This window comes from Echiichthys vipera, assembly GCF_963691815.1.
Source record: "Echiichthys vipera genome assembly, chromosome: 13".
In the NCBI taxonomy this organism is placed as follows: domain Eukaryota; kingdom Metazoa; phylum Chordata; class Actinopteri; order Perciformes; family Trachinidae; genus Echiichthys; species Echiichthys vipera.
Window position 1 is genome coordinate 22,220,955 of NC_139838.1, and position 22,888 is coordinate 22,243,842.

Genomic DNA, 22,888 nt, shown 5'->3' on the forward strand with positions numbered 1-22,888 from the left:
TCTCCGTTTTCAGAAAGCTTATGAACTGTGTGGCGCTGACGAATCGCCAAGGGCACATCATAAAGACGGATTTTCATCATGACAGGCTGCTTTAAAAAGTTTGCGGCTGTGTTTACCGGCTGCGCTGCATATTTACCAGACCAACAATCCCCAACTCAACTGACATCTGCAGTTTTTCCTGTCAGGATCCATTATACACTCAAACGATAAGTTGGGTAAAGAGGAAGAGATGCTTTTCCTGAGGCTTGTTTCTAAGAATGAGCGAGGAAAAACAGAGAGATTGCATCTAGTAATAATGTAAATGAAATGTTTTTAGACATCTGCTCAGGCAGATCAGGAACTTAACAGGCAATGCAAGCTAATGTGATAGTCCCTGTTAAAGTAACTCAGTAATGTGATTGGTCAAGGCTCATTAGTAACCAAAATATTGAGCTTTGAGGGGAAGGGTTTGGTTTTACTCAATGACACCTCTGAAAGGAGGTTGGTGTCCTGCCATCTAATTCTTCTAATATCTCCCGGGAATCATGCTGGCTTATTTGCGATCTTTAGACATATTTGTTTGAGTAGCAACAGTGTAAGCTTACCAAAATTACAAAAAAAACCAACATTTCCCCATTTAACCCTGGTGGTATTTTGTCACGGATATAGCTTTTAGCGACATCTAGGCAGAGACTTCTGCTGATCATAAATCCCACCCAAGTCAATTTAAACTTTTAAGTTTACTGGAGTCATAAAAGAAAGACAGCTAACATTAGCCAGCCCCCCTGGACACAACACTCAGTGTGCAGACAGCTCGACAGTGGCACTCGGCAGGGGTTGAAATAAAATGTTAAACTTTCAGCTGCACTCTATCCGTGAGTGCCGGAGTTTTGTTTCTTTTATAATATCCCTGCTGTGCCTGGATTTTGTTTAACGTCTTTGTATTTTTATAATATTATAGTTCTCTCTTCATTAATACAATATGCCGCTTTGCTGCTGGTACATTTATTCATATTTGTGATTGGTCATATGCTGTTAACACCGCCCCTTTTATGTGAACACAGCCATGTCTGGATTGAAAAAACCCATGGGTCGACTCGACAGAGTTAGTGAAGCCAGATAACGAAACAATATCCTGAGTATGTTGCTTCATAACACAGGCCTCAGGTCACCAAGGATAATACACAGAACTTGCGTCAGCAGAGAATTTGTTCCCAATTAAACTGTTTAAAGTTCGATCTGACACGGAGCGGCGGCTAATGTCTCTAGTGGAGCTGCATAAAAACTAGTATAAATATCATTAAAATATTTGCATGACTAAATAGCACTATTAAGTAAGAAAATGTTGTTTTTTTAAGATTTGGTTGATCTGTCGCTTTAGGGCTTTGATGCAGATTAGGTTTCAGTTTTCATAATGAGTCTATCCTCTGGAGTATTACAGTACAGCTGCAAACTGTGTACGTGGGAAATGAGTGGTAGCAGGGTCAGGTGGGGAATTAGATGACTGTGATATGTTTATCTGAGGGCGCTTCCAAGGAAAGCTAGCTTTAAAGCATCATGGTTATCAAACACCATTAAAGCATTCACAGTGCTCGTAGAAGGCTATAAGTGTTTTGTCAGACCAGTCAATCTCCCTTGACAACGTATTAAAAACCTGAGCCAGCCTTCATAAAAAAAGCACTTAATTTAATGCAAAGGTGTTCATAGAGGACTCCCTGGAGCTGGTCCTGCCCAAAATGTGTCCCTTTCTCTCCACACAGAGGAAAGATGTGTCGGATAACAGCTGAGTGGGCTGGGATTGGCGTGGGCCCTCAGATCTGCTCACATGTCGCCTGTTCGCAGCCTTACTTTTATCTGACACTTCCCATTTCACAACACACTGTGTTACTCTGAGCGGAGGATATTGCTGTCACACAGTGACTTTATGAAATAATGTCTCTGGAGAAGTTAGGGGAAAAGCCATAAAACAAAGTGTCTCATGGAATGTGTGTTACCCTGTGCAAAGTTCAAGGGATTCCTTGAAGAATACAGCAGAGATAAAATACTGAAATTGTGTAGATGGTCGCTATAATGAGCACAAAATCCTTTTTTAAATTGTTTTTTAAAAATATGCCACTTTTCATCTTTTGATTGACAAGGCCGACCTTAGCCTGCTTTGTTTTCTTTCATCTCCATACATGAAGGCGACAACCCAGTCCGCTGAGGGTCCAGAGCATGCTGTTATACACCTGGCAGTCGTTAGCCCCCTGAACAGCAGTCTGATTGGCCCATTGCAGAGGTTAATCACCATGACCAATGGTTCGCTTCCTACTGCAAGGCCGCAGAGGTGTCTGTCCAGCCGAGACCCGCTTGACATAAAGCTCCATTAAGACCAGAGATGGCAAATGTACCCAAATTCACTTGAGTAGAAGTAAAACTACCTGTATAAAAAACAACTTAAGTAAAAGGGAAAGTACTGATCCAAATATTCATTCAAGTAAAAGTAAAAAGTACAGGCTCTAAAATTTACTCAAAAGTATTATAAAAAGTAAAAAGTATTACTATTGCACTGCAGAGCTAATACCCACACAATAATTTATATGGAATCCATTTAATCGATGTTTGACCAAACACAAGATGTATCCTAATGTACTATACCATAGTCAATTGTAGGCATTTGTATTGTACATGTCACCTACACATCACACTTCTGAACATTCAATTTTGGACCAAGATTGGCTTCTGAACTGTGGTGTTACAAATTATACTAGTAGGTCCAACTGTTAATCAACCTTTTGAGTTGCACATCAGGCAACAATATTACTACTATAACATATACTAGACCCCCATCTTCATCTCTACACCACATCACCCCATCCCTCTATGCGAGTCTAATGTGAAGGCAGGGAAAACTAATGTACCAAAATTGTTTGTTCAATTTCAAGAGAAGACGGTTTTCAAAGTTCTTGGAACATAGCTGAGCCCTCTTGGGTCTAAAAATCATCAATCTGATTTACTGACGGACAGACAGCCGTGTCTCTGTCGTGCCTCTCTCAAGATGGCAGGAGGAGCCTGTAGCAAACACAGGCTACAGGCTGACGAGCATACGTCACAGCGCCCCCCAAAAAAAGATTTTTTGTTTGTTTTTAAGAGTAACGAGCCTTTTAGGGAAATGTAAGGAGTAGAAAGTAACGACAATCGTGTTAAAAATGTACTGAGTAAAAGTAAAAAGTTGTCAGAAAAATAAATACTTCTGAAAGTACAAATTACCTGAAAATTATACTTAAGTACAGTAACGAAGTATTTGTACTTCGTTACTGTACTTAAGTATAATTTGGCCATCACTTATTAAGACACATAAACACTGATAGTAACAGTATGTTAAATCTTGACTTGAGAAACAACTTAAACTCAAGGCATCCTTACTAGCTTATTTCCACAGCTTTTAACCGTATTGTAGGGCTTCATCAGCAGATGGAGTTTGTTTAGTTGTCATGGAGATGGTTGGGTATGTGAGTTCAGCAGCTGATACGATTTCATCAATATCACATTTAGTCAAAACTCCATCCAGTGGCTTAGTGGTTAGAGCAGTCGCCCCATGTGAAGAGACTGAAGGTCCTCCAGGCAGGAAGGCCCTTTGCTGCTCTCTCTCTCTCTCTCTCTCTCTCTCTCTCTCTCTCTCTCTCTCTCTCTCTCTCTCTCTCTCTCTCTCTCTCTCTCTCTCTCTCTCTCTCTCTCTCACCCCATTTCCTGTCTTTAATAAAGGCTTGAAAAACTGCCAAAAATAATCATAAAAACCAAAACAAAACCCCATCCACCGATGAAGACCATGTAGCGTGGTTGAAAGCTCTGGGAAAAGCTAGTAAGTGCTCCTTAAGTTGGCATTGTTTTGTGAGTTATCAGTGATTTGTTTTGATTTTATTGTTGCTTCATTTCTTAGATTTCGTGTGATAGAACCGCACAATTAACTTAACATTGCATGATAAAAAGAAAAGATTCAAATCTGCCATCTTTAAATACACAACAGGTTGTTCATGTCTAACAAACGGGGCTGCTCATCCAAATCTCTGTGCCGCGGATACTTTCATTCTGTATCAGTGGAAACCGTGGAACCTGAAGATCCCAGCACTAAAGATCAAGACATAACTTGAGATATCTCCGATTATCTCAGTGTGAGTCTTGGAAAATTGCACAGTCACCATGTTTTGGAGGCTAAACCTCTGCCAATATCTTTCCTAAATCCTCACAGGAAAAACATCTCAACGAGATCTAGCTGACTCCACAGGGAAATTGGGCCATTACCATATGGAGAAATCACTGGATTTAAGAACTTGGCTGTCTGAACAGGGAACGATATTGAATAAAGATGTAATGGCTTGTTCAAAAATAAACATACAAGTCTTTTCGTCCAGCTGGGGAACTTTGAAGGTACATACGAAACATTTCTCCATGTTAACCTCAACTTGTGTCTGTGCATATACTCAACTGCTGTGAACAGCTCAGCCAGTTTTGGAAATGATGGTTCTGTCTGGTGCCCAGGGCACTTCACTACATCTTAGCATGCACATTAGGGTTTGAAGATGCATTAAAACATACTCACACATTCCACCTCTGTGAAGTAGCTGCATGAAGCTTATACTATACTTACTATAGACATAGTCCGGCTTTTGGTATCAATCATTAGGCAAAGGGTTTTTAGAAACTTTATCCTAAATGTTACATGTTATACATTTCATGGACGGTTCATATGATATAACATTTGTTTAAGGTTTAAATCCACTTGGGTGCAAAAAGGGTCATACATTACAAAAAGGTTCAGATAAATGAAATCCACTGAAATATCCATTGAAATAATACATATATCAGCCTGTGGTTCTTTTTATGCCTGCTTACTGACAGTCTACCCTAACTTTAACTTCTTTAACTCCGGGTTCTCCGGTTTCCTCCCATAATCCAAAAGACATGCACGTGTTAGGTTAATTGATGACTCGAAAAAAATCACCCGTAGGTGTGAATGGTTGTCTGTCTCTGTTTGTCTCTATGTGCCCTGTGATAGACTGATGTCCTGTCCAGGGCGTACCCCGCCTCACGCTCGATGTCAGCTGGGGTCGGCTCCAGCACCCCCGCGACCCCGACCCCGGGATAAGCGGTTGAAGATGAATGAATGAATGAATGAATGAACTAACTTTTTTTTAAATTTAGTACCATCGAGTAAATATACTCCTTTAAAATAATCTTACATGATGACTCATACGTATCAACTATGGTTTAGTTGCTGTGTCTTGTTTTTCTTTCTCTCTCTTATGAGACATACAGCTCTTTGGATTTTTATATCCCCATACAGCGCCCACACTAATGTTTGATTTTAGGGCAAACTCAATTTTTTAAACAACCATGAGCATTATTTAGGAGAACAATTATTTTAAATGCCACTTTAGTTTTCCTACCAGTCTATGACCAAGTCTACCATTAAAACATAATTATGCACATATACTCTAGCTCTTAAGTGGGCCTTTAGTCCAGTGGCAATAAGTAACTCAATGGAGGTGAGCCAACATGCAGAAAGTTTACATGTACTTACTCTGAGTTTGACCCCGTTTTAGGGCGGTAGTCCACCAAAGAAGATCTTGGTCAACTGAAATTCTACCTACTCTTCAACCATTGATCGGTAGATGGGAAAAAAAATCTGCACTGAAAGCAATCCACCTGGTAGTGTTGTGTGTCCACCAAAGTGTTTTGTCCTGAGGGTAATGTGTGTGTGTGTGTGTGTGTGTGTGTGTGTGTGTGTGTGTGTGTGTGTGTGTGTGTGTGTGTTTTCTCTGTTGCAATGGGAGCACTTTGGATTTACATTCAACAACAAACATCAGCAGTGACGAGACACTGAGCATTTACCGTTTGGAGGTGAACAATGTTCAACTGAAAACCCTGTGTTTGTCACTGTCTAACATACATATTTACTATTTCACTTTAACTTATTTTCTCAAATGAACCCCTTTTTGTCTATTTGCTATTGTGTTTTCTGTTCATATTGATATGTAGCACAAAACCCATTTTCGGAGCAACGAAACTGTGACAAATGAGGGCGATTAACTGAATGTGTTGATGTGATGGCTATCACTACAACAATATTTACAGGTCAGCAAATTATATTTGATTTTATTATTTTCTTTTCTACAGCCCATACTGTATCACAGCGACCAATTTAGATTTGATGATGGGGACTTTTTTCTGTTGCTTATAAAGACAGTAACCTCTACAATTATGGTGACCCCAGTCACAATGATTAAAAAAAACTCAAGAGCTCATTTCACAATATTATGAGGTTGTGGTTTAGTGGGACCTTTGGAGTTCTGGTCAACCCAAAGTTTCCCATCTAAAGTGTTTTCCACCAGATTTGTTCGTTTAACATTAAAACAACATTGCTGATGTTAGCTCATACTGTGCAGATGTAGACGGTGTAGATTTTGGCTTTTGTTTGGCTGCTGTTGCATTAATGTAGGTCTCTCGATCCGCTCCTGCTCTAATGCTCTGCTTCTCACAGAATTTTACCCCATAAGTTCTGCAAAACCAAGCATGTTGAGCATGATAGATATTTGAGGTTTTTTTCTGTTCTCCTAACTACACTGAGGAATAAAAGTCAAAGTCCTGAGGCCAGAGGTGTATAAAGTTGACTTCATAGTTCAAAGTAAAGCCAAAAATGTTACACATTTTCATTATCCATTAACCTGCACTTCATTTTCTCTAATAGATTATTTGTCTGGCCCTTACATTGTTATAAAATAGTAAATGCCCATGGCAATTTTACAAAGCTCATGGTTGAGATACTGAACTTATATGTCTTGTCTGACCAGCAGCCCGACATGGCAAGATATTCAGTTTAGCATCAGGGAAGACTGATGCAACCAAGAATTGAGATTAATCTTCAATGTATTTTTTTTTAGCTCCATTGATAATTATATCTTCACATACCATGAATACAGAAATATAGAGGTGTACCAAATGTGCATCTTCTTTCTAGTTTTATAGATGAAAAGCCTTCCAAAAAACAGTCTAATGGCACACACACAAACACACACACACACACACACACACACACACACACACACACACACACACACACACGCACAAACACACCAATTTAAATGAAAAATTCAACCCAATGGAACCTAAGTAGGGAAAATAAACTTAATTCATAATGAAGTTATATTTATATATTTATATTACATTATTTATTATATTCATATAAAGTTATTTCACTCATCAGATTTTTAATTTACTGATGTATTTTTAGTTTTATTATGCTGAATAATGCCAACGAGAATCAGATGACAGAATAAAGATAAATGGCTGGTCCAAACTTTTAGTGCTCTGGTGATAAATATTAACTCTGTGAACATTACTTCATTTATAAAGGATTAGGACCCTGTATTTCACAAAGGAATAATTGCACACCTCCCTCCCTCTCTTCAACTTGAGTAATATCCGTTTCACAGTATATAGTATAGATGAAACCAAGTAGCTGGCAGCAAGACAAACATTTACTGGTAATGCTCTTGTGTATTGTTGGATTTAGACTATTATACCTGGGGTCCAAATGGTCTGTTCGTGGCTTTGTTTATGTGCTTTTGTTCTTAAAGACTGTATCTGCAGTGTGTGTGTGTGTGTGTGTGTGTGTGTGTGTGTTTCTGTGTGTGTGTGTTTGTGTGAGAGGGAGAGTTAGAGAGAGCAAGAGGCAGATTTACGATACCAAATGAGGTCTTTACAAATGTTTATCTGACTCACGCTGACGTGGACTTTATTCCAGTAAACCACCACGGATGACAGAAAATAATCCAAAACCAACTAAAGGACCGGTCATATCACTTCACATCACTATCTCTTATGTTTCAGAGCATAAGAAGAAAGCAGAAATGCAGTTCAGAAGACGTGTCGCAGATTGTTTGACATTTAAGAGCTGGGAAGTGCCAAAGCAGAAAACATGGCAGTGCGGTTTGGTCTGGGCCCAGCCATCTGGTTTGTTTTGTTCCGTGTTTCAGAGGAGTAATGTGTGATTATCATACCACGGATATATTTTCAAGAACAACTCTATTTATAGAGATCAGTGTGTTGGTTGGACTCCTAAACAGTATGAGGCGACATTAAAGGGGATGCCCTTTGCCTGCTGCAGTGGGAAAAAAAAAACAATTATTGTTTACTAATTCAAAAGAACAAAAGGTCATGTGTGGGATGTTAAAAATATGTGTGAAAAACAAGAAAGAACGAAATGAATTGAATATAAATGTGTGTGAAAGAGAAAGAGAGAAGATACAGAAGGATAGATAAGAAGTATTGAAGTTTGATACCTAGCCCTACCAGTAATGCACGTATCTGTAATGTGTGTCATGTACAGAAGCCACAAGTCAGTGCCTGTGCATTCAAACCAGAGGCAGAAATAAAGACACAAAAGGTACAGTATCAAGAGATGGAGTTTCACTCAGTTCTCACATTGTGGTCACACAAAACCTCAACTCTGCGTTTCCAAACAAAGAAAACAACTTAATCTTTTCCACTTCATTGAAATCAATTTCTCTGGTCCTTAGAGAAAACCACAAAGGTACGAAACCTCGTAAGGTGAAACCCCTGTCATCGCAAGACAATTCTGAAAAATTAGATATGACAACACCCCCCGCTGTAGGGAAACACTCGGGTGCAAGGCATGGAAGGGTTGAGGTAAAGGCTTTTAAGTCACTGAATCTCGTTGCTTGTTTCGTCATTCAAAGCAGTGTGCAAGATATTTCGCAACTAAAGGGACCTCTTATCAGAAAGAACCAGCCATCCAGTGAAAACTGCCGAATTGGAGATGTCAGACCTTCTCTTCTGAAGCCAGCAATTGCTTGGAACTGTGGAATTTGCAGTAGTTTTCCACATCTGAGAGGGCCAAGCATCTGCCATAGTTTGAGGCCTGTTATCATTAACCCCCTCAAAAGAAAACAGAAACCTTCGCCCCCGCAACACACAAGGACAAAGCGTCAATCAAAGGGAAGTTTGTAATGAGGAGACGATGACAAGCGATAGATTCGGTTTGGAAGGAATTTGCGATGAGAAAAACCTTGCCGCACACTTACATAACAGGATCGACATGACTGAAGTGTCTGGAGAGCTCATAGTTACAGCCGTGTTTATAATGTTTACACTTTTCAACATGTTGTCTTTTCATTGAAGTATTATTTCCAGATACGATTCATTTCATCCTTCCTTCCATTAGTGACATTTGTTGAAGACACAGCTTCACAATCTTCTGATTTGCAATGATCAAAGCTAACAATGGTGCTAGCTTAAAGGTTACTGGAACACCAAGGTTATTACCATTCCTTCTGAGGGGGACATCAACGTTTGTGCCCAATCTCTATGTCTCTGTGTTCCCTGGCCTAAAAAAACAAAAAAAAAATACCCATGTTTGTCAACCAGTGGTCTAGCAGCCTTACCTGTAGTTTTGTTTCTCACTGCCGATTTGGAAGCGGTCATATAGTGAGAAAGCCTGGTGTAGATCCCAATCGGTCAGTTCTACGCGGAGGGCATACTGCCTCTGGCTAGTTAACTGGTAAACGTACTCGTTCCCCAACCAGTGTTCTGCAGACAAGCTCCCAAAACCCTGCAATGAAGGAAGACAAACACAATAATCAGTGTGGAAAAGCACTAAAACCGCTTTTTGAGCAAGGTTTTTTGTACCAGAGATTAATCATTGCGATCTCTACGTATTTCCTAGAATGATAAGATCTCATCACTAGAGAATTGTGGAATAGACGAGAAGGAATTTTCTCATTTATTTATTGATTTATTGTGTGTCAATCACAAATCGGACCAGAACTAATGGTTCCTGATAATACTGTGTTTGTTTATCCACCAGCAGAAATGTTTCTGTACTGAATAAAAATTAAAAAAAAATTCTCATAGCAGGCCAGCAGCATTCTTTTCTATTCCTCCAGAACTCGGTGAAAAAGCTGCACACATTACTCACATTGGATATTAATGTATTTTATGCAGGTTTTGGCTTAGTCCTCTATGTGGATAGACTTACCTTCCTATAAAAGTGCTTAAATTGGGACCAGCTGAAATAGACACACCTTTTTCCATTTCTGTCTTTCTCTCAAGTCACACATGCTAAACTCATTATTACTTAAAAACTCAAACCCAAAATATATACTGCATGCACGGGACACTCATTCAAACAACTGCAAAAGTTTGTATTTGATCAGAGTGGCTCCCGGTCACAGGCAAAGTGCTTCTGACAGCAGCAAGAGCAGTGGATTGCAGAGGGGAATATCACGAAGCAGGATGACATTACAGCTCTGACAGGACAGTCTGGACCGCTCCATTAAAGATTGGGAAAGAGGGGGGTGGAGTGGGCTAGGGAGGCAAAGTCATGGAGAAGTCTGTGTTTGTGCTGAGCGTGTGTGGTGATGAGGAATGGGAAGGAGGGAAAGTAAATATGGGGCATTCCTCGACCCTTAGGCATGTCCTGCCGAGTGGGTGGAAGAGAAAGTGACTGGGTCCCATTACCGCTTTCTCTCCTTTTTTCTCTCTTTCTCTAGAACTGATCCCAGTCCTGATGAGATGTTCCCCTCTGACTGTCTTTAAAGCTCAGTCCAATGCCTCCTACAGTGAGCGTGGTTTATCTCAAGAATATTGGCTCGAGAAAAGGCTTGGAATCGAGCTCTGTTGACAGTTTTCTTTATATAGTTCCGGTTCTTCGCGATCCTTCCCACGCAAACCTGATCCACATCACTCAGCTCACCAAAGATGAGGAGATGGATAGTCATTTTGTTGGACTGAGCGCTTGGTTTGCATTTCAGTTACACTTCGTCTGGGAAAAAAAGTAATTGTAAACATTGGGCACTGTAAATCTCAGCAACTATTGCACATACAAAGATAAACTACAATTACAGAGAGAGTCCAATACTCTTCAACAGTGGGTGTTAAAGGGAAACTTCAGCAATTCATAACCTGGACCCTATTTTCCAATGTTTCCTTGTCTATGTTATCAATGGGGATGTTTGAAACTGGTCCATTATTGAGTGAGCAATGTACAGTAATGTACAGTAATTCTTCAGAGCAATCATCGACTGTTAATGTACACCCACTCAAAGTGTTTTTGCTCAGATTGTCATTATTGTTTGTTAAGACTGGGTTAAGTTAAGTGTCTGAATGTTATATATGATATTTAACAATAGTAATATGGTATGTCACAATACAAATACAGCTGTTTGTGTCATTTAAGTTTTATCTGTAAATGTATACTTTTATCAGGTATTTCAACTTCTCCGCTCAGCTGCTTTCAATTGGAAGACATTTCCACCAGTGCCTTTTACTTTTGTCATATTTAGTCTGTACTTGTACAAAATGTACATTTCATTTGGGTACAGTATGTCCTTTATACTGCACATTTCTATTTCTTTAGCTTTGTTTGTGCCTTACTTTTGCACTATTATTTTTTTCGTATATATTATTCATCTTTATCTTTTCTTCCCTTTGTACTTATTGCAACGTTCGTCGGAAATAACATTTGTCTTGATTCCTGGGTATGTCTGGCACATATTGTAGAATTGACAATAAAGCTGACTTTGACTTTGATGTTCATGTTTTACAACTGACTCAAGTTGATGGGCAGCTTACTGGTTATTTTAAATTTACTAGTTAATAATTTGACTCTCCCACTTACCCCTGGGGTGCTTGTATTACAAGCACCATTTTCACATGCTGATAAGATGAAAGAGTGAGTTGTGACTATAATTTGCAAGGTCTCTTGTGATGTGTGGTCTCCTGGTAATGTAATTTCAAACAATATATGGTGTTAAAATCCCATGTTAACATGCGCATATACCACTGTTGCCAAAGTACTCTCCATGGTCCCACAAAGAAACAACATGTCAGTTGTTACCGAAAGATTTACAAATCCTCCAAGCACATTAAATCTGTGAGCTAAAGCCTCAGGAGACCAGGAATGAGAAAATTAATAACACAATAAAACACCATCGATCACCTCCAGACTTTTCAAGGAGAGGAAAAGTAATACTAAGCCGTTAGATCAGCACTGTAAATGCCGGCCAAGTTCCATGAGTGTGCCCTCATGCACTGTAATGCACTCCATGCTCTCGATGACACCTGTTCAAAGCTGGAGGGCTTCCACGTCTGTCCCAATTGTCATTACGGTACTTTCTAGGGCTCACATATCTATATTTTCTTCTTTTTTGCTCCTTTCATCCGTTGAATTTACCATTCGAAGAATTCACGAGTGTTCGGCCCCAGTAAAGTGCTTTTATTTTGATCTAACTTGGGAGTTCTCTGTTTTATAATGTCCCACAAACTCCTTGAAATCCTTTCCCATTGACTGGCAAATTATACACCAAGAGCAGCAGAGAGAGGGGAAATAATTAAAGTGGAAACACAAAGCATATTACAGGGGATAGAATGAACATAGCGCATTTGACAATAAACTGAAAGCTCTTGAAAGGTAAACACAGGTGACTTACACAGCAAACACCAGCGATGCAACTGCCAGCAATAATAAATCCGTCTTACCGTCTAAACACTACTTAGGTTCTGAAATGTTAACACCCTTAATGCAAATATGCATAGATTTCCCCTTAATGACAAACAGATGAAACACCTGGCACAGTGCTATGCAGACTAAACAAATGTGTTGTTTGCAGATTTAGGTAATAATTTCCTGTTGGAAAAGAGGAAGAATAACAGCATGTCACTAAAGCCTCGGCTGAGTAGCGGAGCAAGTCTCGGACACCCTAGACAAAAAACGATGGGGGAGCTTTTGCCGAGGAGGAATGACATCTGGATCAGCGAGACTGCGTCTTAGTTTTCAGCATGTTCGAAAGAGGCCAAAAAACACACACTATTTGTCATTATCTCCCTGCAGAAGTGTATTTTTGAAACAGGATGTTTTGCTCATCGCACAGTTTTGTAATTTATGCTTACTGGCTATGGTGGAGTGTATTCTCTGTGTTTCTGTGTGTTGACTCACTGTCTTGTGTTCAGAAGGACCACCTTCATCATCTTGATTTTAATGGATATGAATGAGCGTCTGCATGCCCAAAAGTGTCTGTGTGCGTGCATTTGTCTTATCTCACCATCTTGTACTCCTTCCACGTTTTCTGGAAGTCCACACTGCCGTCTTCTCTGCGCTGGATGATTGTCCATCCACCACCGGCTGTTTCCATGTTGCAATACACCTACACAAGAGAGCGAGCAGAGAAGGGTGGGAAAAACACATGTATGAAGGTAATGGAACAATGATAGCACCCGTAGGTCTTTGTACATTTTTTTTAGGATTCAAGAGAAATTTTGACTAACAAGCTGATGAATTCAACATTCAACGTGACTCTCAGCGGCATTAACAAACAATGAGGGGTCATTCGGACAATTATTTGGTTTCAGACACTCCTTTTCCCAGCTTTCATTATGAATCATCTTTGGGAATGTGACGTATCTGTGTCCTCCTCAAACTTAATCAGTGTCTCCTTATCCCTCACCAACTCCCCAGAGATGTTCCTCATCAGGCCGCCTTGTTTCGGCAGGATCAAAGTGGAGGGTCCTGGGTGTAATGTGGCCCTTAACCTTGGACCTCAGTGTGTGTAAGCTGATAACGCAGGGCTGGTACTCTATCTGCAGTGTTTCTCTTTGTTTTGAGGAGACCCCAGGGTGGAGTGGAGGAGGTCTCTCACCTCAGCCAGCCCACACAGCTGAACACACATGAACGCAGCTTGCGTATAATTAAGGAAGTACCCTTGACAGAATCCTTTTCCCCAAGACCAGCTCATCATTCATGCTATACGTGCATATGCTTACTTACAAACGTTAGCAAGCTAGACCAATTAGCTAGTTAGCTGTCGCAGTAATCGCCCAACAGAGGCTTATAGCTTAGGTGTTTATTTTTATGAATATGTTCGGAACGATATGCACAATAGCTAAAATAACATTAAAGTTTATATGTCCTTTCACTGCGATTATCCAAGAAACTCCAAGCTTGAGAGACAGAAATCCACACAGGCAAACCTTCTGCTGACCTCCATACAAAATTAAATCATCACTCCCATCAATCAAGACTATGTAAGCATAGTGTAGAGGTTAAACACACACACACACACACACACACACACACACACACACACACACACACACACACACACACACGCACACGCACACGCGCACGCACACGCACACACACACACCTACTTGAAGCATTTTCTTTATTTTCTAAACCCAAACAGAGTGCACTAAGAAAAAAGGCTCAATAATTGGCAATTCAGTGTGCTCTCAAACCTTTGTTGAACAAGTGCTATCTAGAAGGCCCCGAAAATAAAGTCAAGTTTCATCGAGCTATGAAACTTCATTTGGACATCACTCGCATTCGGAATTACTACTCCCTGAAAACACACTACAAAAGAGCGACCAAGAAGTGATGCAAAGGCTGATCTTTTCACATTACAATGTTTGGCTGTAAGACATTGTTACTTCCCACCTTTTTGGTCTCCTGAGGGTTGATCTGAATTGTGTAGACTCCGTTCTTATTGAAGCCAGCCTGGTAGAGGTCGGCACAATCACGGAACTTCTTCTCTTCATCTGCAACCTTTGTGCTATTAGGCACAACTGTGGGTACCAAAGAAGTAATGGAAACAGTGTTACACAATTGGAAGTTCTACAAATACAAATGAAGCACAAGCAAACCAGCCTTGTTTTTTTTTATCTTCACTGCTGTTACTTCAAAGAAATAGTTCGACATTTTGGGAAATATGCTTATTCACTTTCTTGCCGAGAGTAAGATGAGAAGAGCAATACCACTCTCACGTCATGTTTGTTGCCACATATGTCTGCTGTCCGTCTGAAACATGAGACGAGCACATTTGGACTTTGACTGACAGGATGCCAAAGCCCAGGTGCTGGTGCTACAATATTTTGTGATGAAAGAAGAGATCAAATAAACACTTCATACCCCAGACACAGAAATAGCTGTTGAAAAAAAGGCAAAAAGCCCATGCTTTTAAAAACTGTTACCCTTCATGCAACCTTGTGTGTCAGACAAGTCTGGTAATCATAGTTCCATAATGCTTTTATGAAAACACAAATTCGCAAGCAAACCCTTAACAGGTCAATTTATCATATTTCAGATCTGAACAACTCAGAGGAGAAAATGTGAAAGGAGTCTGAGGCAGAAGCTGATCTGTGAGGTCTCACTGTGAGTATCTTGTAACGGCCAGATAAAATCTGAGGGCGACTAACTTATTAGCAAGAGCAAAGCAGTTCATCGACTGCCTTTCACTCCGAAGAGAAAGGCCTCAGACTTTGACGGACCAGCTGCATCCATTTCCATCTGCAGATAATTATGGCGGCACTATTTTGAAACCAAGCAATGGGCTAAGGACAAAATACTACAAGCTATAAATTTCAAGTTCCTGTTATAACAAGTGGTTTATATTTACCTTCCAAGACCTTGTTATATTGATGGAAATTCCTTCCGATTTTCCTTTTTTTCTCACTCCTCTTTCTTCCTCCCTTTCTCCTCCCATATGGAGGGATCCATCTCAGTTTTCACACCATTGTTTTTATTGTTGGAGTTGTTGAGTCAAAGAAGATGTCAGGGAAAAGTGAAATGTGTCAGCGATCTTTAGCCTCTGCTTTGATCCCACCTACTGAGCTCAGAACATCCCGGTGGAGATAGAACGCTTATTTGGGTGTACAATCTGAGCATTTTGACAAAGTATTGAGTGTCAGCGACAAGCATCTCCTGCTGTGACAGGTTGACAGAGTTGGCCTGCGCACTCCAGACTCTAATACAACAAAGAGCGGCCCTGTCAGGTGGTAATTTACCCCAAGCCGACACACAGCAGGGCACATTTTAGAGGCCATGGAGATCAACGACAGAGGGGAACTTTCTGGTATTCGACCTGTAACAGTGTGGACAATCGTTTCACAATCGCCTTTGAGATCTCCCCTGGTGGAAGAAGACTGTCTGCCAAGGGACTTGATTCTCAAGTGTAGGAGCGGCTCTCTTGAACAGCTTGCTGCCCAGCTCTGCAAATATTATTTATGTCCCAATATTTATTTACAGAAAAATATTTTGTGGTTCAGTGGGGACTCGTATTCAGTAGGGGGTTCATGTGAAAAGACCAGCAGGGCTTGGGTGTTTGCATAAATCAGTACCCTTGCCAAATGAGCCCAAATACTCAAACTAAAGAGAGTGAGTAATGGAGCTAAATGGACTGCCATAGACATCACTGCTCCCATGTGACTATAATCAGTCTCTAAATGCCGCTGAGACTTAAAGCGATTCCATACAAGATCCAATGAATTTCTCTGGTGTATTCATATAAGGATGCAAATCACTATAAAATAATACCAGTTCTTTCCCACAGTATGCTTAACAACAATGATGTGTAGTCCTTGTTGAAGAGGATTAAGGTTGATGTGTGAAGATTTCTGGGTAACATGTTCAGATTAATGAGATACAAGTTTGTTTGTTGATAGAAGTCCTACTCCTTGTACTTCAGTACCACAGCTGATGCAACCTCCTCTGCTAAGAGTAACAACTACTTTGCATTAGAAATACATTTTGTAGGAAACATGATGGAACAATATCGTGTAAATATTGGGAAGAATATGCATGGTAAATATGCTTCTTTAAAAATGTATTTGGCAAATATATACATATTTTGTAGCAGATCTACACTCTAGCTATGCTACTATATACAGTTGTGCAGTTTCCATGTCTATTTTTATTATAAAGCAGATGTAGGTGCTATATAAATACAGTGAAAATATGAACACACACAATCCAAAGAGAAATGCACACAGCCCGTATTCAGAAACTGTGCGTATAAACGAGCAGCCAGAACTTCTGTACAGTGGTGATGTCACAACTGTACTATATGAAGGAAGAAAGTGAAAGAGTTTTTTAAAAATAAAAAAGCACGTTAACGTGTTCCATAGAAACCCCCAAAAAATTAACGTGAAAATGAGCACAATATGTCCCTTCTAACTGATTTTTACTTGCCAGGTGAATGCAATTAATTAACTTATCACCTTTGATGACTGGAATATCTACTGCCTTATTAAATGGCTTGAAAACACTTTTAACAGACGTGTGCAAACGCAACATATAATAAAACAGTCCAAGTCCCGCTGCGAAAATAAAGGTTTTAGGCAGGTCACTGAGGTGACTTGCAATAACTGCACACTTTACAGGGTCTGTGCAACAATAAGTGTCAACTCATTCTGCTGGTCAGTGAGGCATAAAAATAATCATGTGCAGCACTCAAAAATGTTGCTCTGGATCGTAAAGTGATGTCTAATGAAGCGGTGTAGCATACTGTCATGTTGAGGCATTACAACCCGCAAATGCGTTTATTTTTTAGGCTTTGAGTGGAACCCTGAAATAAGTCCACCTTCTTCAACTCTGAGTAATCAGCCGTAAAAATGATGAATGCCATTCATTTAGTGGGATACTAGAACACTGTAAAACAAAATCACATTTAGCAGTCAGAAGTTTTGACAGTGTTCCAAAACTAAGGTAAATTACCGTTAATAACAGTGTGTGGCTCATTGCGCGCTAATGAGGTTTGGGTAATGATTACAACCTAAACAAGAGCTCCACTGCCGCATCTGGCCACATCAAAAGTATCAGCCTGGCCCTGAGTTTGCACTGCAACGGTTGAAAACACACTGGAAAACGTAAATTTTAGGAAAATCCATACATGGACAGCTGGGGAAAACAAGTAAGTTTGTGGAGATTTAGTGTTAAAACTCCCTTTTCTAAGTGTTTGTCATCTTCTCCAAAGCATAGTCAAAGATGATTTGAGCCCCTGCTTTAAAGGAAATGCTCAGGCTAAGTGACGCCACGCCATGGTATGTAATGCTAAGCCTTTCCTTACATGAAAACACTAATCCGTTTCTCAAACAAACAAAAGCCCTCCCCTCAACATGGAAAACAGGGAGCTCTGCAGATTCTGTGTTTTAAATGCGCCTGAAAAACAGGGGCAGTGCGTCAGACTATCAGTGAGATCTACCTACTCCTTCACCTCCTTTGGACGGGGCGTCCCTCAGGAGCTATTACAGTTTGACTTATTCAGGCTGGGGTGAAGAAAGGGGAGACCTCTGACCTGCACACCCGCCTAAACCTTCAACACCACCATGGAAGAGGAAAGGACCAACCACAGAGCAACAGTGGCCATGTTCCATTTCTATCACCTCTCATTAAGACAGCCACCAATCACAGACAGTGGGACAGGGCTGTGGCATCCTTGGACTTATCTTTATTGATCCCTTTGGAATGACTCCCGCAAGGAAATTGAATTGAATATCCAGCAGCTACTGACCCAGCAGCTATTGACCCTGCTGACACTGAGAATAGCACAAACAGTGGCAAAATAAAGGCTATAAAAGCACAATATACAGAGAATTTAATCAAACTTGGCAGACTACAAACAAGTAAAACAAAGTGTTTCATGAGGACAGACTTAAGTCACATGAAGATGATACAGACCAGTCAGTCCAAAATGGCCTCAAAGACTTCCTGGTAATTAAATGCAACATACACAAATCCAGACTAAACAGATGAAGTGCGAGCAGAGGCCGCCCATGACTTTCATTGCATGGACCATTAGAATTACAGAAAGGAGCAGCATGATAAACACAAAGCATGTGTTAATCATGTGTACTAGTAATCCACTCATGACTCCCTCTTGCCCTTGTTGCCTCCTGTCTGATGGGAATACTCAAGAAGCACCGGGGGGTCTCGAGGCATCTCTCAAGGAAATCCGCAAATGGAAATGAGATTGCAACCAATCCACCCTAAGAAATTAACACCAAATCTTCCCCCGGCCAATGGGATTTAAGGCCAACATTAGGATCAAGTGGGTTCAGAATTTAAGGGGTGAATGAGTTCACTGTGTTTGACCGAACAAGAGAGGTGACATTGCTGTGGGGTCAAACGTAGGGCCAAAAGGGAAATCCCTGGTCTTGTACTAACAGACGTGAGGAACTCAGAGGAATAAATTGAGCCTAATACTTCACAATCAGTCATGCTCAACGTTTCAGTGAAGCCGTGCGTACAGACTTTGTGATGGTAGAGCGTGAAAAAAATGATTGTTTGCAAAAAAAAGGGCACCATGCTGGTTTATGAGAGGCACCAAACCTCTTTAACAGGAGCACACCGGGTTACAATAAAAACCATGTTTCTTTCTCCATGCTGCTCTCAATGATGCAGGATTTAATAGTTTGTCCCTGTGTCTCTCAGTATGGAGTAAGGTTTATAGGACTGGTGTCATCATAATTTCATAAGGATTGTAAAATCGAAGATGTTGTAGCTTTAACAGACCAGAGGAAGCAAGTACCGTTATCCAAAACAAGTTGAGTGCTGCCTTAAAACAGCCAATCCACAAATATTGCTTTGCACATTGTGGTCTGGCGAGGGTCAATAGGCATTTCCTTGGGCTAAGGTCATCGTTAGTGGGGGTAGACAAAATTTGGATCAGTCTATAATCGATCAACAGATGACTGACAAACACTCTCCTTCACTGAAACATAAACATAAACCTTATTTCGTCAGGTTGGAACAAGCCTGTGCACGGTAGATGTCCCTGATTTTGCTTCTAGGTGTCAAAGTGAAAAAGGACTGAAGCCCCTTTCATACGTGCACTGCAAACCTTCAATTTTCAAGACATTACCTAGAGCTGTATGTGAGAACACAAATGTCCCAAACAGACTTCACCCTGCAAGCTCTCTGGTACAAAGTCTGTGTAATCTCTGATTGAGCCCATGTGAGAGAATCCACAGTGAGTGAGTAGCTGTGTTGAAGTTTCTATCATGAGAGTTGCATGAAACCAGAAGAAAACAAAAACCCAAGGGTGATTTACACGAAGAGGCAAATGCCTAACTGAAGAAACCATTTGTCAGAACAATCAAAGGAATAGCAAGAGACCCGGTTTTTAATGATGAATGGACGACTCTGCTAAGTGGCCGCGGTGTTATCCGAGTCATGTCTTGCCTCCTACATGCACTATCCAGGCCCACCCCTTGCATAATCCAAATAATGTATTTCCGGTAAGTCAGAATGCAGAGTGTGAGAAAAAGCAACCCAAGACAATGTCCACACCTAATTCATAGAAGATCATATGAGAAAAAGGTTTAAGAGCCTACAGCCAGTCTAATGACGGCAAGTGAAAAGTCAGGGGATCAAGAAAGTTACTAAAATTCACCCCGAGGGTAACACGAGTAAGTGAACAACATTTCATAACAACTCATCCAATAGTTGTAGAGCCTTTCACTTCAAACCACAAATGCCAACCTCATGGTGGCGCGAGCAGATAAGTCAGCGGATCAAAAAGTCAGGAGGCGTTATTCTCTGGGGACCACCAATATTTTTATAAAATTTCATGGCAATCCATTCAATTGTTTTTGGACAGACCAGCAGACAGACTGACCATCCCTAGAGCTATATAGCTGCTATTTTGGCAACATCAAATTACAGATAAACTATCTACTGTAAGCAAACACAGAATAACTTTTAGGGGAGAAAAGGGCCACGCAGTTGGTAAGTCATGCTTTATGTCCATGATTTCATTTATTTCTTTTCACTCAGTTTAACTTCAAAACACAGCCGTGCTTGTTGTTACCATCATCTTAACCATTCCTGCTATTTTGCTGATTGGTCCAGCTTTGAGCTGCTGTGCTCAATCAGTTCTCAGTGGCTTTGATGGCCATTGTATAAGACCATATTTATACTTTGAACTGCTGAAAAACTTTCAAATGTCTCAGCATGTGAGACTTTGATTCCAGTTAGCTTACCTCCATCTTTGGAGCAGAGGTTGAGTAGGTTGTGGACAGTATCCATCATCTCCTGCTGCTGTCTCTGCAGGGCTGTGCTGTTTCCTGTTGCCCGGTTCAGCTGGGCTTCTAGCTCCCCAATAACCCCGCTCTGCCTCCCCACCAGGGTCTGGAGACTCCCCTTCTCCTGCTTCAACGTCTCCAGCTCTTCACGGTGCCGCAGCTCCATTTCTAACATCTTCTGTTCCAGGAGGCTGAGCGAAAGAAATAAAAGTTTGTTGTGGAAGACGGAGAAGTTTGTTATTATTGTGGTCCTTTAGGGAAGCAAACTCAACTGGAATGAGATTTGTTTTTACAGATTTAAATGGATTGAATATTGTTTTGCAATTTCTGTTATGATATTGCCAGTGACTTACTGATTATGTAAGCCGAATAAAGCCAAATCGGTAAAATTCCTCCTCTTCTGACATTTTTACTTTCTGCTGTTACTTTGAGATGGACATTGTTGGTAATTACAATCAAATCTTTCCCAGAGAGCGATACAGGAATACAAATACAAGAACTGTCCATAAGACAGAAATACAAATAATGATGTATGTAGGTTAGGTTGCTATGTTTTCCACACACAATATAGTCAAACGCTTCATCATGCATTTTGCAGACTCATCTGAGGTAAGTGACTAAGCTCTTTAAGTATGTGAGAATTACCAATGTACAATCATGACTGAAAGATGATATACGCTGACATCAAATTCATTAACTGATATATGAATGTTTCCTTCTTTTATAGATTTGGTAAAGGAAAAAGATGGAATAATGTCATAATTGCTGAGACTTAGGGAAATTGCCCCCAGCAATTGTTCTCCATAAGCCTCAAGAATAACTTAAAAGTCAGAATCACGAGAGACTACGCTTTGAAATGGTGTGCATTTTTTTCCTGAAGAAACAGCATGGAGTCTCCAAGGATACTGCAATGTGAGATGTGGACCCAACCCTTTTAAACACTACATCATCCAAGACAATCCCACAGGACCAATCATTGTAAAGAACACAATTTGGAGACCCTGCCTGCACACTGGTCTAACATGGAAAGCATAGCCTCATGCATTTTGGCGGATTTACTGAACATCACAGAAAATACGAGCTTCCTATTATGCTGTTGTATAAACAACTGAATACTGTTTTGGAAAATGGACAATCTATGTGGTAGTCAATGAGAGCTGGTAGAAAACTTTTGATTTTGTTTATACAATCCCACAGAGAACAGCAGAATAGACTGCCTATCCGTCTGTTGACGCATCATCTTTATTTCCTTCAGTCCTTTCATTTTTGCCGGAGTAGCATGGATGGTATCCAGTGTGTGTGGTTTTGTTTGCTCCAAGTGTTGTCTGTTTACCTGTTCTTGTCATGCAGCTTGCTGATCTCGTTGGTCTGGACCATTAACTCTTTCTCCAACTTGTTAGTGGAAAGAGAATTTTCCAGCAGCTGGATCTCAAGCCTGGATGTCTGATTCAGAACCTGTCATGATAACAAATACACAGATGTAAACAGCAGATGATATTATGTCCCTACATACTAGGTGAGTTGCAGTAAAACTAGCTACTGTATCAAGCACATGTGCACTGAACCCTGAAAAGAAACGCAAGGCATTATTTTAAGGCAAGTTAAAAGAGTTAAAAACACACTGCAAATTCACGGCACATATAAACCATCGACTTTGTTTTCATTTTGTTAAGTATTTCACCCGCCACATGGTAATACTTAGGAGATATTCGTCCCTGATATTATTATTTTTCTTAACTTTGCAAACAGTTATCTTTTTAGTGCTTTAGCAAAAAATTACCCACCGCTAACTTCAAAACCTTCCACCACATCCCCCTTAAACTCCTCCATAAACACTAAAAGCAACCTGAGCCAAATAAGTCAAAGAAGGGATAGACATTTATATAGCATCAGTATTGTCTTTGGCCAGTGCTCTGTAACATTTTGGGGGCAGCTGAATGTGGACTAGTGGAGTTAATGGAGCATAGGATCTTATTTGTGTCTGTGTTTGTGTGTGTGTTTGTGTGTGTGTGTGTGTCTGTGTGTGTGTGTGTGTCTGTGTGTGTGTGTGTGTGTG

The 22,888-nt window shown here is 40.5% G+C and overlaps 1 protein-coding gene across 1 annotated transcript in view; it reads right to left on the reverse strand.

Annotated features, from left to right (window-relative positions):
* angpt1 (angiopoietin 1) overlaps window positions 1-22,888 on the reverse strand; it is a 51,785-nt gene that overhangs the window by 7,803 nt on the left and 21,094 nt on the right. The window contains exons 3-7 of the mRNA XM_083925826.1: window positions 22,166-22,287; window positions 20,791-21,023; window positions 14,471-14,598; window positions 13,080-13,181; window positions 9,423-9,589 (exon numbers count right to left, since the gene is read on the reverse strand). Of these exons, the coding sequence (XP_083781952.1) occupies window positions 9,423-9,589; window positions 13,080-13,181; window positions 14,471-14,598; window positions 20,791-21,023; window positions 22,166-22,287 (752 nt within the window). The remainder of the gene's footprint in view (window positions 1-9,422; window positions 9,590-13,079; window positions 13,182-14,470; window positions 14,599-20,790; window positions 21,024-22,165; window positions 22,288-22,888) is intronic.